The 17,510-nt window shown below is 46.1% G+C and overlaps 1 protein-coding gene across 3 annotated transcripts; it reads left to right on the top strand.

Moving 5' to 3' along the window:
- The first annotated feature begins 4,993 nt into the window (after positions 1–4,993).
- Positions 4,994–16,877, top strand: si:ch211-71n6.4 (para-nitrobenzyl esterase). Of its 3 annotated transcripts, none has more exons than XM_037096188.1 (11): positions 4,994–5,131; positions 5,572–5,739; positions 6,137–6,407; positions 6,525–6,945; positions 8,288–8,395; positions 9,205–9,401; positions 13,078–13,277; positions 13,355–13,413; positions 15,018–15,185; positions 16,277–16,504; positions 16,616–16,877. In XM_037096188.1, the coding sequence occupies exons 3-11, from the start codon at positions 6,144–6,146 to the stop codon at positions 16,756–16,758; spliced, it is 1,788 nt and encodes a 595-aa protein (XP_036952083.1). In that variant the 5' UTR covers positions 4,994–5,131; positions 5,572–5,739; positions 6,137–6,143; the 3' UTR covers positions 16,759–16,877. The 3 variants fall into 3 exon arrangements, with proteins under 3 accessions (XP_036952083.1, XP_036952085.1, XP_036952084.1); XM_037096190.1 differs by having other exon boundaries at positions 5,572–5,764; XM_037096189.1 differs by having other exon boundaries at positions 5,131–5,245.
- Positions 16,878–17,510: the final 633 nt, after the last annotated feature.

The following is a 17,510-nucleotide window of genomic DNA, read 5'->3' as shown; positions in this document are numbered from 1 at the left end:
ACAACACAAAATAAAAATTCAGATTTGTCAGCAACTAGTCACATTTTAGATTCAGGAAACTCAAAATATATTCAGTAAATAACTGATGGCGTTAAAGAGACGATGTGTAAGAATCTGATTGGACTGCAGGTGTTTATTCCTCCAGAGCTGTCCGGCTCCAAGCAGCTGAGGAGAAAATGACTGTCGTCAAACTCTGCAAACATCTTTTGTTTGACAGAGGGACCCCTCGAGACAGGAGGGACATATTGTGCATTCAAGATACAAAATGTGAGGATCACAACAGATACCTGCAGAGTACAGAGTCATTAAAATGAGCTTCACCACTCACAGCTGCAACATCAACACCAACCAGCCCGACCTCCACCCGTCTTCACCTCTCAGACGTGCTGCTGACACGTCCGATGTGAAGAGAGATATTTCCTGGTGTTGCAGCAGAAGTCTGCAGTCCAGCACTCGGATCTGTCCATTGTTTCTCAAGACAAACTCTGAATAATTGAGAATGACTGTGCAAATATTTCCATTTTTAAACAACAGTGGCAGATCACAGAGCTCGGATCCTGTTACTGTCACTTATTAACAAGCCGTCTTCGTCTTTGTTGTCCTCCCAGCCGGCACAGAGTCCCGTCGCAGATCCATTTGAAGCTGCCGTTAAGAGAGTTTTGGTCCTTAAAAATCAACTTAATGAATCTGAAATCTCGGCGGTATTTTAGCTTTCAGCCTCACAACAGAGCGGAGGACTAAAAATAGAGAGACTTTGTTGTCGGCGTGTCGACGTGTCTCGCTTTGTTTGTTGAATTTGAGAGTGATTGCAGTGGTTTGCATCAGACGTTTGCAAGTTCTGTTTCTGAAAAGTTCCTTTTTAAAATCTTTTTTTTAGGGCTCATCTCTGGTGTCACACACAAACTGATGTGTCGCCTCTGCATCCCCCAGATCCACCTGTCAATCAAAGAACATGGGAGTGTTTTTGCTGTTGTATCTGCGATCTTGAGTCTTCCAGTTTCTCTTTTCAAATGATGAACGCTGACAGACTGTCGCCACCTGCTGGTACGGAGAGTTCAGAGGGTTCGAGCTGAAGTGTTTGTGGTGTGTTCGAGTGGCTGAGAAGCAGGCGACATGATCTACGAAATAGTTTTGTTAACTCCACTTTTATTTTGTAGATTATAAACGTATGCTTCTTCTTTTGACTGTTCCCCGGTCCTGCATTAGTTACATTACATGTCCCATCTGTGTTCCTGCTCGTTATCGCTGTGACTCTCTAGTTTGTCCTCAGTTTTTGTATTTTCCTTTAGTCTTCTTGATCTGTAGAGTCACAGAGCGCCAGCAGAAATACAATCTCAGATCTGGCTACAGCCACGAAGAGAGATGAAGCAAATGTTGCTCATCAGGCAGCTTCATTTACTGTAAAACAACGAGTCTCATGTCATATGATTATTTCAGGTTTTAACTACATCTGTACATTCATCTACAGATGATGCTGTGTAAATGTTGTGGAGTCAAACAAAAAGTAAATCTCTGGAATAAATGTTCATGAAACTGTTGTGATGTTGAATCAGATCAACACGATCAGCTGCAGCGTCCAATCACACGCAGATCTCTGATGGACAGGCGTGCTGGTCAGACCCCTTAATAAGGAGACCGGAGCGTCATCATGATGGCGGGTCAGGTCCGGGCCAAGCGAGGAAAGATTGAATAAGGGAAAAGGAATGTAAACATGACAGAAAACTTCCCTCCAGGTCTCCTTCAGTCTGCAGAACACCACGCCATCCTCCACTGCAGGAAAAGAGACATTTACCTGATTACAGTTTAACTTCGGTTCAGTTATATTTGGTTTCGATGAATTCTGCTCCCAGTTTCTCCTCGAATTACTTTCACAGCGTGAAGGAAAATATTTGGAAAAGAAACAAGCTTGTGATGTTTTTTTAGATGACTCCATAAATTTAGACTGAAAAACCAAAACGAGTCTGACTGCGCCGCATTTATGTGGAGGCAACCTGCAATCATCCACACACACACACACACACACACACACACACACACACACATCTGCCTCTCATAAGTCACAGTGTAATTCTGGCCTCCTGGCTGGCTGCTGTAGATGAATGTTTCTACCCGGAGAGTAAACAAGATTGTGAATCTGTGTTAATATTATCCAGCTGGGTGAAACTGAAACCAATCATCCCTTTGTTTCTTTTCTCTTCCACACCAATCCCGTCTCATCACACTGTGGAGGGAAGTGGTGCTGCTGCTAAATGGATGTTTTAAGAGGAATGGAGGACATTTTAAAAACACGACTGCGTGATCGTGTAGTCACGACAGCAGCTCTGTGAGGCTCCTCGCTACCAGGCCAAAAACGAATGAGGACGTGTCACACTGAGGCTGGATTTATTCTTTTATTGTTCATATTTTTCAAACAATATGTTTCCCTTGACAACTTGTACCACACACCACCAGCTGCTGCACTTTATTCCACCAACTTTATTCTCATCACACAGCTTGAAATAAATGTTAAACAATAAGATGGAAAAAAAACTGAACCATCAACAAAGTCTGTCCCTCTTTGTGAAAGGGGAATTAAAGCTGTGGACATTTCCCCAATGCTAACATGCTAGCTTGACAGCAGTGAGTTCTATTAAAATGGTTGTTTATGTTCATTATAATAATGTCTGATGTTTCCTGACATGCGAGGGAGACATGAGGTATCCTGGCTGGATATGGTCAGGGATGCTAATTGCTGCTAACTCAGTAGCACAAAGCACACAACCCCTGAGCTGAAGAACAGAGCCATGGTAGCAACAGCGGCTAATGTAAGCAAAAAGCACACAGTCACCCACAGCTGTAAAGAGACTCTCGTGTCTGGGACTCTTTTTGGAATCAGGTGATTGGCTTATATTTTTGGGGTCCAGGCATCATGTACTTACCTGCATGGGTTGCTATGGTAACAATGTAGATGTCGGTAACTACGTTCACTGATGACACGGCTTTCCAGCAAGGAAGAAAGATTTCACTCTACAACACAATCGCTCATCAAGTCGTGGAGAAGTTTATTTCAGTGTGACTCCAGAACTGTTTTCTTCTAAACTGGTCCAGTCGTGGCTTTAATGTACTTCTGTCTCTCTGGATCGGACTTTGTGCGACACTAAGGTCGATTTAAAATCCAGCCAAAGTGTTCAAACACGTGTGTAGAAATCACCTCAAAATGTAGTTTGCATTCAGTTAACAAAATTGGATTTCTTGTGTTTATTTTGTCTGTCCAGACTACATCAGATCAATCTGAACACAGTCTGTGTGTTACGGATTTGGTCCGACAGTCTGGACACAGCTTTGGACATCAGGAGTGTAATTGGTTCAGATGAGAATGGCAGGGTAAGCCAATCAAAAGCAGAGTTTGGCAGGTGATGCCAAGAGAAGCAGGGGGAACCATAACAACACCTGATTACCACTTTATTACTTTCCCTGACACAACAGTACCCGACTTCAGAATAATTCCCTTTGTGATTAAAATATTTACAGACATCGCTGCTTCTGTTCTCACTCGATGCAGGTTGAAGAGGAAAATGGCTGACGGGGCTAAAACTGAGCCCCGCAGGACTCTCAGTCAATCGTTCTGATCAAACAATTAGTGAAAACATTTAACTGTGAGCAGCGGGCCGTCCTCCACATCGACCTGCATTGACTTTAACTAATGTGGTTTCTGTAAGGCCGGCGGTGACAGAGCCACTTCCAAGGTCTCAGAGCTCATTATGGATGCTTTCATTGATTGTGGTAAACAACAGACTCAAGGCAGATAATTGAGCAATGAGCCAGGTGAGGCTTCGCTGCTCCATCGTTAAATGAGACGTGAAAACACCTCAAGCTGTTAGAAAACAGACGGAGCAGAGTTTGTGTTGTCGCTGTGATGATAGTTCATATAGTTTCAACTGAAGATATTATTAATCAGCCGATCAGTGAGTTGATTTATTAAAAAAAACAATCTGTCAAATTAGAAGTTGGTGTTCTTCCGTGTGTTACAACAAATTTACATTTACAAACCAAACCAGCGACGACATCAGAGCCAATATATCTTCTTCCTGATCACATCGAGACTGAACATATGCGTCTTAAGTGACCGCTTGTGATCTCACTTCCCCAATTTATATGAAAATATACAGGTCACTGGGACAAACAGACTCTGTGTTTCTACACTAAGACAGAAAGAAGTTCATGTAGAACATTTGGTGAATTAACAAGAAGAAACAAACAACGAGGAACTGGTCAGAGACAGAGTTTCACAGAGTTTATAAAGTGTCTCCAACTCAACAACTCACTAAAATGACACATTTGTTAAGGGAGTCTGGGGACTTTCTCCACGGGGACAAAGAAGTCGCCTATATTGTTCCTGTTTAGTGTCTTTGTAACATGTGACATGTTTAGATCAATAACATGTTTCTTCTTTCATAAATGGAGTGTAAATGGTGAAATCAGTGTAAACAGTGTGTTCAAACAGCTGATCAATGTTGGCAGGTAAGACTTTAGCACTTTAGACACAGAAGCAGACAGGCTGGTACAGACATGCTGCCACAAACTGACACTTTTTACAAGGAGACAAACAACTTCAGCTGAAACATTTAATGCTGAATTTACAACAAAGACACAATGATGCAGAATCTGTTGTAGATAATGTTTCACAATGTGTAGAAAGTTTCTCTAAACTCAACAACTTTCAGAACTCTGCAATTTGTAAAGGGACTCTGGTGACGTTGTGGTTACGAGCCTGATTGATCTTGATCTGGTTGATCATTTACTATTAATGCATGAGTCACAATCATCTAACAAGTTCAGATAAAACATCTGAACGGTTTCAGAGGACATTTTACTGCACTGTGTACTTTTACTCTGAGTACTTTAAGTACATTTTCCTGATAATAATTACATAATTTTACTAAAGTAACATTTTCAAGGCAGTTTTGTGCTTTAACTGAAGTGACTGGTCTGAGTTCTTCCTCCACCACTGACAGATTAGTGTACTGTCCCTTTAACTGTCACGGATCAGATTGAGGACATGCGCACTGCGCTCCGCCCAAACTGCAAACTAAATGCGTCAACTTTAGTTTTGGGCACTTTGTTCTTCAATGTGTTGTGTTTACAGGACATGGTGAGTATCTGACTGTGTGTGTGTGTGTGTGTGTGTGTGTGTGTGTGTGTGTGTGTGTGTGTGTGTGTGTTCTGCAGCAGGCTGAAGTGTTTCTGCCCGTCGAGCTGGACGAAGGTTTGTTTTTTAAAGAAAACTGCAGGAGAAGTTTTTGTTTGAGGCTGAAAACATGAAAGGTGCTCGACGCCCGTTAAAGCAATATAAATGAGTGTTTTATGAACGGAGTCTGGCGTGTTTAAATTGTCAGGACAGTTTGCAGTTAGTGACGCTGACGGCGGTGTGGCTGTCAACAGACTGATGTTATCTTCTAGAACACGAAGCCTAATATATATGATAATAACAACATGTTGTGTGCAAAGAAGAAACGTGTGTTATTATATTAATATTCACTTTTCCTGCAGTCTGACTCTCCTCTCGTCGTTTCCTCTGATTGTTCCTCACAGATTTTGCTGCTTCCTTTTTTTGGGGGGGGAAACGTGCATGTGCGCGCGCGTCCTGGCCCAGAATTACACAACACAACTGTGTGAACACAACACAACTGTGTGAACACAACAGTGTCCAGTGGGGGAGGAAGTACTCACATCCTTAACTTGTGTGTGAGCTGCAGCACAGTGAGTCTGGACTGAAGTAGTGAAAGTAAACACGTGTTTTCGTTTGAGTTTTTATCTTGTTTTGTTGTTTTGCCCATTGTACTGCTAACTGACAGTTAATGATATACACGTATTTTACATAATATACATCTAATTGTATGTGTTACTTTTACTTGGATATTACGATATTGTTATGATTGTTATGATTTGACAGTGTTTTCCATCATGATACACAATATTTAACAGAACATTTGAATTCTCTCCTGAAGCCCCTCAGGAGTGAGAGGACTGGATAGTAAAATCAATTATTGCAGTATTCTGCAGTTGTGACAGTGTTGTAGGGATGACTCTCATGTGTCTGTGTTTAGAATAAGTCAGATCAGTTGTTGAACTTGAGTTTTCTGTTCCTGTGTGTCAGAGTGAAAATGAATGAGGATGCGTTCGAGGTCCCGGAGAGGACGGAGTACCGCTACCTGGTGCAGGAGGAGGACGAGGAGGAGGTGCAGTACGTCCGTCACAGACACTACATCAACCCCCTCCTGGTGCTCTCCAGACGCTGCATCTTCCTCATCTGCGTCGGCGTGCTCGCTCTGCTCTCTCTCGCCACCTACCTGGGCTACGTGGCCCAGACGCTGCCGCCGGGCGTCGCCCAGGTGACGACTCACTGCGGAGAGTTCAGAGGAAGACACGTGAGTTCAGACTGTTAACGTGACTCCAGGTTTCTTTCATGTGCTGCCCGTCACTTTATCTTTCCCTGCAGTGAGCTGATGGAGCTTTAACGTCACTGTTGAATCCTTCTCTTACAGAAGAATGGCGCCTACACCTTTAAAGGCATGCCCTACGCCGCTCCGCCCGTTGGTACCCTGCGTTGGGCCCCTCCGGCCGAGCCGGTGTGCAGGAGCGGGGTGATGGACGCGGGCCGCTTCCGCAGCATGTGCCCTCAGGTGCATCCGCTGTTGCGCACGGGGAGGGTGATGGGCCAGGAGGACTGCCTCTTCATCAACGTGTGGACGCCCACGCTGCAGCCCGATGCCAAACTGCCCGTCATGGTCTGGATCCACGGAGGAGGGCTGCACGCGCTCAGTGGAGGCGAGCCGGCCTACTCGCCCACAGAGCAGCTCGCGGCCGACACAGGAGTGGTTTACGTCAGCTTCAACTACAGACTCAACGCCTTCGGCTTCCTTGCGCTGGAGCTGCTGAGGGAAGGTTCTCCGAAAAACACCTCAGGTCAGTCAGAGAGGAGCTCTGCTGGGGTTGATCTCAGGTCAGTTTTACTGGAGACGGATGATGTAAACACTGCTGTGGGGGGAAGGTGAAGTGAGGTGAGCTAACATCACAAACTCATGCCTGAGACACAAATACACTCCTGAAGAAACAACATGATGAGGCCTGCTTTTAAACCCTTAACAGTCAAATTACGTTTGTCTTCATCTACCAAAGAGCTGCAACAAGGTTCCTGCACCTGTTAAGTGAAGAAAGATTCCACTCCTGCCCTCCTACACAAACAGACCAACTTCAGATCTTATCAATCTAAAGTAGCTAGCAGCTATTTCATGCTGCAGTTTACTCCCAGGAGCTTTTTCCATCTCCACGTCTGTTTACCATTAATTCTAAGTGCTGTATCGCAGGCAACTGGACGTGTTTCAGTTTCTTGAAGATGTTTCTCAAGTGGCCCTGATGACTCTGAAACTCAGAGCTCATACAGACGTACATCTGTGAACTCAGGTTTTTGAAAATAGATCACATGCTTTCATCCATCATACAGATTAACTAAGAACTCGCAGGGATGTAAGAACGGTGGGGGAAGAGTTATTTTTGGTGTATTTATTGTCAAATGTATTTATTTAGTGAAGAGTTTCTTTCATTTCGTGTTGGTTTTGTTTGGTTTCAGTTCCTTTTTTACTTTGGTGTTGAAGGCAGTCCAGTTCTTCACATGCTCTACAAATTAGTGTTAAGACGTTTAGGAAGTCGTTCTAATTGTTGTTGAGCTCCAGAAAACTTTTAAGAGCTTATATGTGACTGTTTCAGTTCATTGTGTTGTGGTTAAGAAGTCGTGTGAGTGAAGAGGCCGTTACTTACACAGGCTGTTGAAATATTGATGGTGTTTAAATCAGGCTTCCAGTCCGACTGAATGTCTGTACGAGTCCACACGTTTCCATGAAGATGTGAATACTTGATGAATGTTAATGTGAATCAGATAAACGTGTCCGTTTCTTAAAGTTTGTTGTTTCCTTCACTGTGAGACTCCAAATGTGAGTCAAGCTGCGTCATTTCTGTTACATAATCCAGATCTGCGGCTGTGACCTTGATGTGAAGCGACCTGTTAAATGAGCGAGCCTCCCGCGACACGATGGCGATTCTCATCTCCCGGGCGCAGCTCGGCCCGCTCTCACATTTCTAATTTTGAATCCTCCCGATCTCGTGGCCCAGTTACTCGCTCCCTCGGCTTGAAAACAGTTAAATTTAGTTCCAGCTACATCGAGCCGGTTCTGTTTCCGACAGAGAAAATGGGACGGCAGAAACAAGGCCACATCAAAAGCAGGTTTCTAATCGATCCACATCTTCACAGGGAACTACGGCTTCCTGGACCAGATCGCCGCTCTGAAGTGGGTCCAGAAGAACATCCACCTGTTCGGAGGAGATCCTGACAAAGTGACCATATTTGGACAGAGCTCAGGTACAAAACAGTCAAAAATAAAAAGTACATGATGTTTCGTTTCTGTCAGACCTGGAGTTTCACATTTCATCTCCAGCTCCTGGAGTGACTAAATCTGTGCTGGAGATCAAGTCTGCCTCCAGTCTGGTTATCAATCAGTCAGTCGATCGATTGATCAAGCTGCTACCTTAAGAATTTAAAAGACTTTTTTAATGAGTTTTTAAAAGGATTCATGTTGGACAACATATACACAGATACTGATATATCTGTGAAAGGACGTTATATTTGGCCCATTAATACATCGACCAAGCTTTATACGAAGCATAAACTAACTTTTATTATTTATTAACTTGATGAATTACAAAGAAACGAAACTTCCCAACTGTATTTGGAAATTGGGCTTAAACAAGTTGTCAGTTGGTAAATAAATAAAATGATGAATGAACAAAAGTTATGGTTACATGCAGCTTTAAATACATCTTTAAAAATAAGCTCGTCCTCATTCGACCACAAGAGAAACATTTTTTATTTTGGACAGAATGAGAAAATATATAGATGATAAACACTGAAAGTGATCAGTGATGATATTTGATGAGAGTTAAGAGGTCCAGATTATCTGAAACAGTTACAGAAACTCTTTCTAAATACTTGTTATCATGATTTAAATATTTCCTACACTTACTTCTGTAGTCGGATTGGATCCTCGTATTCTTTTATATCCTGTCTTGATTACTGAAGATTAGATTCAGGAGAATTATACAGAGGAGAGAAATAAACCAACAAAAAAAGCAAAGCAAGTGAGTTGAAGCTAAACAAGGACTCTGTCTCAGGTGGGACATCAGTGTGGACCCTGATGATGTCACCGCTGGCGAAGGGTCTCTTCCACGCGGCGGTGGACATGAGCGGCTCGTCTGTCTACAACGCCTCGCTGGAGGACGCCGAGTCCGACAACCTGGTGTTCCTGAAGAAGACGGGCTGCAGAGACCTGAGCTGCCTCAGAAGTCTGTCCATCAGACAGGTCCTGCAGGTACGACGCCTCCATTTCCCCCACCTCCTCCACCTCCTCTGCACCTCCTCTGCACCTCCTCCACCTCCTCCATCTCCTCCACCTCCTCCACCTCCTCCACCTCCTCCACCTCCTCTGCACCTCCTCCACCTCCTCCATCTCCTCCACCTCCTCTGCACCTCCTCTGCACCTCCTCCACCTCCTCCATCTCCTCCACCTCCTCCACCTCCTCCACCTCCTCTGCACCTCCTCCACCTCCTCCACCTCCTCTGCACCTCCTCCACCTCCTCCACCTCCTCCATCTCCTCCACCTCCTCCACCTCCTCCATCTCCTCCACCTCCTCCACCTCCTCTGCACCTCCTCCACCTCCTCCATCTCCTCCACCTCCTCCACCTCCTCTGCACCTCCTCTGCACCTCCTCCACCTCCTCCATCTCCTCCATCTCCTCCACCTCCTCCACCTCCTCTGCACCTCCTCTGCACCTCCTCCACCTCCTCTACACCTCCTCTGCACCTCCTCCACCTCCTCCATCTCCTCCACCTCCTCTGCACCTCCTCTGCACCTCCTCCACCTCCTCTGCACCTCCTCTGCACCTCCTCCATCTCCTCCACCTCCTCCATCTCCTCCACCTCCTCTGCACCTCCTCCACCTCCTCTGCACCTCCTCCACCTCCTCCACCTCCTCCATCTCCTCCACCTCCTCTGCACCTCCTCCATCTCCTCCACCTCCTCTGCACCTCCTCCATCTCCTCCACCTCCTCCATCTCCTCCACCTCCTCCACCTCCTCTGCACCTCCTCCATCTCCTCTGCACCTCCTCCATCTCCTCCATCTCCTCCACCTCCTCTGCACCTCCTCCATCTCCTCCACCTCCTCCACCTCCTCTGCACCTCCTCCACCTCCTCCACCTCCTCCATCTCCTCCACCTCCTCCACCTCCTCTGCACCTCCTCCACCTCCTCCACCTCCTCCATCTCCTCTGCACCTCCTCCACCTCCTCCACCTCCTCTGCACCTCCTCCACCTCCTCCACCTCCTCTGCACCTCCTCCACCTCCTCCATCTCCTCCACCTCCTCTGCACCTCCTCTGCACCTCCTCCACCTCCTCCATCTCCTCCACCTCCTCCACCTCCTCCACCTCCTCTGCACCTCCTCCACCTCCTCCACCTCCTCCACCTCCTCTGCACCTCCTCCACCTCCTCCACCTCCTCCATCTCCTCCACCTCCTCCATCTCCTCCACCTCCTCCACCTCCTCTGCACCTCCTCCACCTCCTCCATCTCCTCCACCTCCTCCACCTCCTCCACCTCCTCTGCACCTCCTCTGCACCTCCTCTGCACCTCCTCCACCTCCTCCATCTCCTCCATCTCCTCCACCTCCTCCACCTCCTCTGCACCTCCTCAGCCCCGCCTCCACCTCCTCTACACCTCCTCTGCACCTCCTCCACCTCCTCCAACTCCTCCACCTCCTCTGCACCTCCTCTGCACCTCCTCCACCTCCTCTGCACCTCCTCTGCACCTCCTCCATCTCCTCCACCTCCTCTGCACCTCCTCCATCTCCTCCACCTCCTCCATCTCCTCCACCTCCTCTGCACCTCCTCCACCTCCTCCACCGCCTCTGCACCTCCTCCACCTCCTCCACCTCCTCCATCTCCTCCACCTCCTCTGCACCTCCTCCATCTCCTCCACCTCCTCCATCTCCTCCACCTCCTCCATCTCCTCCACCTCCTCCACCTCCTCTGCACCTCCTCCACCTCCTCCACCTCCTCCATCTCCTCCACCTCCTCTGCACCTCCTCCATCTCCTCCACCTCCTCCATCTCCTCCACCTCCTCCACCTCCTCTGCACCTCCTCCATCTCCTCCACCTCCTCCATCTCCTCCACCTCCTCTGCACCTCCTCCACCTCCTCCACCGCCTCTGCACCTCCTCCACCTCCTCCATCTCCTCCATCTCCTCCACCTCCTCTGCACCTCCTCCACCTCCTCCATCTCCTCCACCTCCTCTGCACCTCCTCCACCTCCTCCACCTCCTCTGCACCTCCTCCACCTCCTCCATCTCCTCCACATCCTCCATCTCCTCCACCTCCTCTGCACCTCCTCCACCTCCTCCACCTCCTCCATCTCCTCCACCTCCTCTGCACCTCCTCTCCACCTCCTCTGCACCTCCTCCATCTCCTCTGCACCTCCTCCACCTCCTCCACCTCCTCTGCACCTCCTCCACCTCCTCCATCTCCTCCACCTCCTGCACCTCCTCTGCACCTCCTCCATCTCCTCCACCTCCCCTCCACTCAGCTGGAGTCGTCCTGTAAAGTGTATGAAAGCAGACGGGCGGTCGGGCCTTCTGGAAAAATCTAATAACACAAAAATACAGCGCGGTAGTTACTCTCTTTAATATTCTCTTCAATACGTGAGGCTCCAGTAAAATATGTGATTCACAGCTCGTCTTTATGACATAATGAGACGGCGTGATAAATGTTTGAAATTGCTCAGATGGATCATTTTGTCACCTCCAGATATTGGAGCACCTGAATGTTTCTAATTTTCCTGCAATTGTTAATGAAGAAAGCCGGACACTAAACTTAATGAAAGAATTTGAAATGTTTGAACTTTTTGTTTCTCCAGAGGCTGAGCTCTTCACAGAGGTGTTCCTCACCTTCACTCAGATTTATTCAATAAAAGATATTGAACAGAGAAGAAAAGTCATTTTAAAAAGAGCTTCGCTCAACATAAACGTCAGGACGACTTCTGAATAATGTATTTTATGACTCGGTGCAGAACAGAACTTTAATAATTACAGAACTCATCAGACTCCACGTTACTGCTCTTATACATCAAGAGAGTTTAATTTGCTTTTATTCAAATGTTTTTATTTGATTTATTGGTTTCAGAAAATAAACCAGGAGAGAAATTTCTGTAAGAATTTTGTGTTTAATTTGTTAATTTAAAGAAGAATAAGATTTTCCTCCACCTCTTTATTTTCCAATGAAAAGATAAAAAACCAATACCTGTTTTTCTCAGGTATTGATTATAGATCAATACGGAGATCTATAACTGATATTTGGAACCGGGCAGTAATCACTGATATTCAAACATGTAACAGTTCTCTCTCTTCCACTGTGTGTAACCAGTCAGACTGTGTTAACAGAGTTGTGCATATTTGAATTAATTTATTTATTTAAGTCCGTCACAAAATATCGATAATCAGAAATGCTGAACATCGGCACAAATGATCCATAAAACAACAGTTTAAATGCTTCTTGTCAACTTATTGGTGGTTTAAGGAAGCTTTTTGTCATACTCTTGGTTGAATTATTTAACTATCGTTATTATTTATTAATATGACCTTTCAGTGGCCCCGGGCTGCATAAAAATAAAATTAAAATCACAAAACATGTTCCAGACAGGAGGAGACACAACACAAAGAGAAGCTTTTAGAGTGAGACAGAGACGATTATATATTTATAACAGTTCAGGCGCTGATATGAAATGTGTGTGTTGTTGTGTGTGTGTGTGTGTTGTTGTGTCTCTTCAGTGAAATGTTCTTCTGATCTGAAGAAATACACAAACAAAGAACGTTGTTTAAATCCTGTTTCTGATTCTCTTCCACGCTCACATCATCAACAACGTCTGGGGAAAAAATGCATAAACATCAAATTATTAGAGCTGAACACGAGCTCCATCTTCTCCTCTGTTTGTCGTCAGGCCGTCCCGTGGCAGGAGTACCCGTCCTGGGCAGCAGACGACCTGGTCGACCTCCCCGTCAAAGGGCGCTTTGTTGGCCCGGTGGTGGTGGTGGACGGCTACGTCCTCGAAGCTCCACCTTTTGAGGTTTGGGAGCAGAAAGGAGACTACAGCGACGTTCCGTTTGTCATCGGGTCGACGGAGCAGGAGGAAGACTTCAGGTGAGAGCTCGTCTGGTTCAGCTTCATCACTGTCAGTCGTTACTGTGATCAGTCTGACTCCGTGTTTCCTTCTGCAGCCCCGCGGCTCAGAACATCTCCACGTGGACCTGGGAGGACTACAGCTGGTTTGTGACAGGTAACAGCACACTGATGATGTGACACTGATGAAGGATTTACAGATGTGGATGATGGTGGTTGACAGCAAACTCCAGACTCACACAGACCCCTCTGTACACTTTGTTTAAAGTGTCTCATATGTGGCCAGATATTGAATCATGTAAGTTGGTGTTGACCCGGTTCTGGTCCAGAGGGCAGTGGTTCTGCAGCTGAAGCTGAAGAAGATAAACAGCAACAGTTTAATTAGCTAGCAGATGATGCAAAGTGCAAAATATGGTCACACTTAAAGACACCGTACCTGTGACCTCCTGTTGATGGGTCAGTTATCTTCTAAAGCTCGAGTCAGTAAAAAAAAAATCACATTTGAAATTCACCCAGCACAGAAAATCCCAGCTTCTGTTTCCAGGCGTTCGTCCAGAGCCACTCATGAACACATGAACATGAAGAGTTTTCATCAAGGTGCATCATTCCCTGAGAATTAAGGGAAAACTTCAACAAAAAGTCACAGTGTTAAAGAAAGCAAGAATAAAATCCTGGATCTTTCTGTCTATCTGGATCAGCAGCAGAGCTGATGAGGTCTGTTCTGGGCTGGGACCCATCCAAGTTTCTTCCTCGGCTGAGGTAGCGACTGTGAAAGGTCATGACCATATGCTAACGTGCTAACGTTACTGTGTTAGCTGCTGGACGTCACTGCAGCTGCTCGTTTTTTAGGCTCAGCAGCTGTGAACTCAGACACAGGACTCTTGTTCTTTTATCAGTCACAACATTAGACTTACTGTTGATATAAATGTTCTTTAGTAAAATAAATAATGTTTTCATAATAACTGACCAATCCCGAGCTTTAAAGTTCAAAAAAATACATGTCAGAGAATATTTTTCATATCAGAATCCTCCTGTTCGACATATTCATGTTTCTGATGACTCATCTTGAACTCAGGGACATGAATAATAAATTACCCAATAAAATGTAAGTAGGCCAACAAGATAACCCATCTGTCATATAAAATGGTGCTTCACCTGCTGAGTGATATCACTGATCCCAGATCTGCACCCATCAACAATCAGGACATTCAGTTCAGTCCTTCAAACAAACATCGGTCAGAGAGTCTTTATTTCCACCATGAGGCAAAAATGAAATGTTGGGATAAAAATAAAGACAAAAAACCATTTAACCCAGTGGGTTTAAGATGTGATGCTGGATGACATGTTACACAGCAGAGTTACATATTACTGCACTGTTCTCAGACTCTCTGCAGCACTTAGAGCAGCACGGGGTCGACTTGGTTCAGTGCCGGTCCGAGCATTCATGTTAGCATGTCATGCTAGCTGATGTGCACAGAAAGCAGCTGAATATTTAATGAACATGTGCTGCGGCCGAGTCTGAGAAAATGCCTTCAGCCGGAGAAGCAGTGTTTCCTTTTAGAAGAAACCAAAAATGTCTTCAGAGTCATTAAATTTAAATCCAGGCTTGACAAGAACTGAGTGAGGTCATTGAAGTGAAGAGTAACAATCCATCCTGGTTCAAACATGGAGGCCGTTGTGAACGTGGACGTCACTTTACTCAAATTAAAATGCTCTGGGTTCATATTCAGGATGTTGTTCTGTCTTCTCTCCTCCACACAGAGAAACTTCAGTCCTTCAACGAGAGTCTCCCCACCGCCGCTCTGAAGCTGTACCCGCCCTCCGCCCCCTGCCCCACCACGGACCGCTGCCCAGAGAGGGCCTACACCACCATGGTGTCCGACATCAGGGTCACCTGTCCCAACAACGACGTGGCCCAGAGGGCTGCAGGTAAACTCCAGCCCCGCTCGCTCTGTAGTGGCGATATTCTGCCTCGCCGTCTGTGTGAACGTTACTCATCCACCAGCAGAGATAGTGACACAGCTGCAACCGAGGCGACTGTGTGTGACGGCGTGATGGCGTTCAGTCTGACAACCAAACAGATCTGAGTCTCCTTCCTGAATACAGGCTCTCTCTGTTTACTGATGGTGATGGAGTAATTATTATTATTATTATTATTATTATTATTATTATTAGAGCAGAAAACTTCTGTCACCTCCAGGATGTTTGATGAGTCAGGAGCTCCGTGACAGTTAGATGTTTGTTTTAAAAACACACAGACCTCAGCGTCATGATGTGAACCATCACGTCTGATCTGGTTCTGTAACAGCGGCAGGCTCTGGAGCTGCTCGGCTCAGGGTGAACAAACAAAGACGGGCTTCGTTTCAGTTCTGGAGTCTGTATGAAAACAGTGCTCACGCCCGAGGTCAGATGATCGGCCTCCAGGCAGGTCAGATGTTTGTGAGAGTAACAGTAAAGGATGCAGTTTGTTTTATTCTGAGTAACGAACAACATCCTGCTGTTTGCTGCGGCTGCTCGGTGAGTCTCGGTGCAGCAGGATTGAGCTTCGTGGAGGTTTTGGTGCCTGTGGGGCTCGTTAGGCTCCGTCAGCGCTGAAGCTCTGAGTAAACTGACATTTAACTGTTGTGAGAGGCAACTGCAGGGCATCCTGGGTGATTCTGCCGCACGCTTCACTGGGTTTTGTACGTCGTACAGCCTCGTTTTTTTCTTTTCTTTAGAATAACAGCTGATCTGGTCTGACGATGAATAAGACTCAGAACAGAACAACCTAAATATTCTGTTTCCTGAAGCTTCCAGAGCTGAATGACATCAACAAAAGCAACATAAAGGACGATTCTGTGTTTTCTTTAATATCTCATGAAATGAATCAAAGCCACAGTGAATGTGTCTGCTGAGACGTGTTGTGTGTCACCATGAACACACTGTCATCAGCACGGTGGGAGGAGATGAAGACTGGATTCACAGTTTTCAGGTGAACTGTTCCTTTAAGCTAACCATGTTGACCCTCTCTCTGCCTGCAGCGGCCCTGAAGAGTCCCGTGTATCGGTACCTGGTGACCCACACACCGTCAGGCCCGGTGAACGTCTCCAGCAACCTGCTGTCGTTCCCCAGCCGCTTCTCCTTCCACTGTCTGGACATCATTTCGTTCTTCGGAGGGCTGGAGTTCATCCTGGGCAAACCGCTCTCTGCTGAAGACAAGAACTTCCAGAGTCTCATCACACGCCACCTCGTCCACTTCGCCAAGACAGGTCCGGACACTTCCTGCCTCTCAAACGGGTCGACCTCAGCGCTGACTAATGAGGATGAAGGTAAAGCTTTAACTGATGATTGTTGATGCTCCCCTTTTCTCTTTCTTACAGGTAAGATGGAGGCTGAATGGCCTGAATACCCATCATCCACTGCTCTCCTGTCTGACCGCCTGACGGCGGTCCAGGACTACTCAGCCGATCGGTGTCGGCTGTGGAAGGAGAACGGCCTGTACGCCTACGCCTGGGTGAACTGAGCGCGGACTGTCGGCAGCGTTCAGTTCCTCTAATCACTGAGCTTAATTAAAGCCACAGCCTCGTTACACTGACGTGATGTCACACAGCAGCTATCTGATTGGCTGTGAGTTTAAAAACACACCGTGAGTGAAACATTTTGTTGGTTTCAAGTTGCTTTTAAGTTCTCTGCTTGATTTTAATTATCATGAAGTATTAACAGTCATATCTGTGTTTGGATAGCTTTTATTTTAAAGGGCCAGTTCACCAAAGTACATAAACACGTCTTCTGTGTGGTGATTCTGGTGTTATATGTCCAGGTTCTCCAACGTTTCCTCACCTCAGTACTATGAATTTATTTAGAAATGATCCAGATAATCCACAAACCTTCATTTGGACTATTTTCTAATCAAAAATGATAAAAACTAAACTCAGCTGAAGCTACATGCCACTAGAGGGAGATGATACAGGTCTTGGTTTCTTGGTTTGTTATTTGGGTGAACTGAGCCTTTAACAAGAAGGAGGTCTGACTACATGACGCTGAAGTGACTGAAGGAGCACAAAGACCAAAGAGACAGAATCTTATTTTTTTATGTCAGGTTAGTTTGAAGTGTCTGAGTTAGAAAAGTATTACAGGAAGATTTACGTCCTGAATCTTTAAAGGAATATTTCAGTAAGTTTTCTTTGATTTGATCGTCAGCAGAAACTCAGTCGAAGTCACCGGACACGATGAGTCGGCTCCATCTGAACCGTCCGCTGCGCCCAACCAGAGTCC

The sequence above is a fragment of the Acanthopagrus latus genome, chromosome 4 (assembly GCF_904848185.1).
Source record: "Acanthopagrus latus isolate v.2019 chromosome 4, fAcaLat1.1, whole genome shotgun sequence".
Taxonomy (NCBI): Eukaryota; Metazoa; Chordata; class Actinopteri; order Spariformes; family Sparidae; genus Acanthopagrus; species Acanthopagrus latus.
The sequence above is the reverse complement of the archived record's forward strand: the minus strand, read 5'-3'. Positions and strand labels throughout refer to the sequence as shown.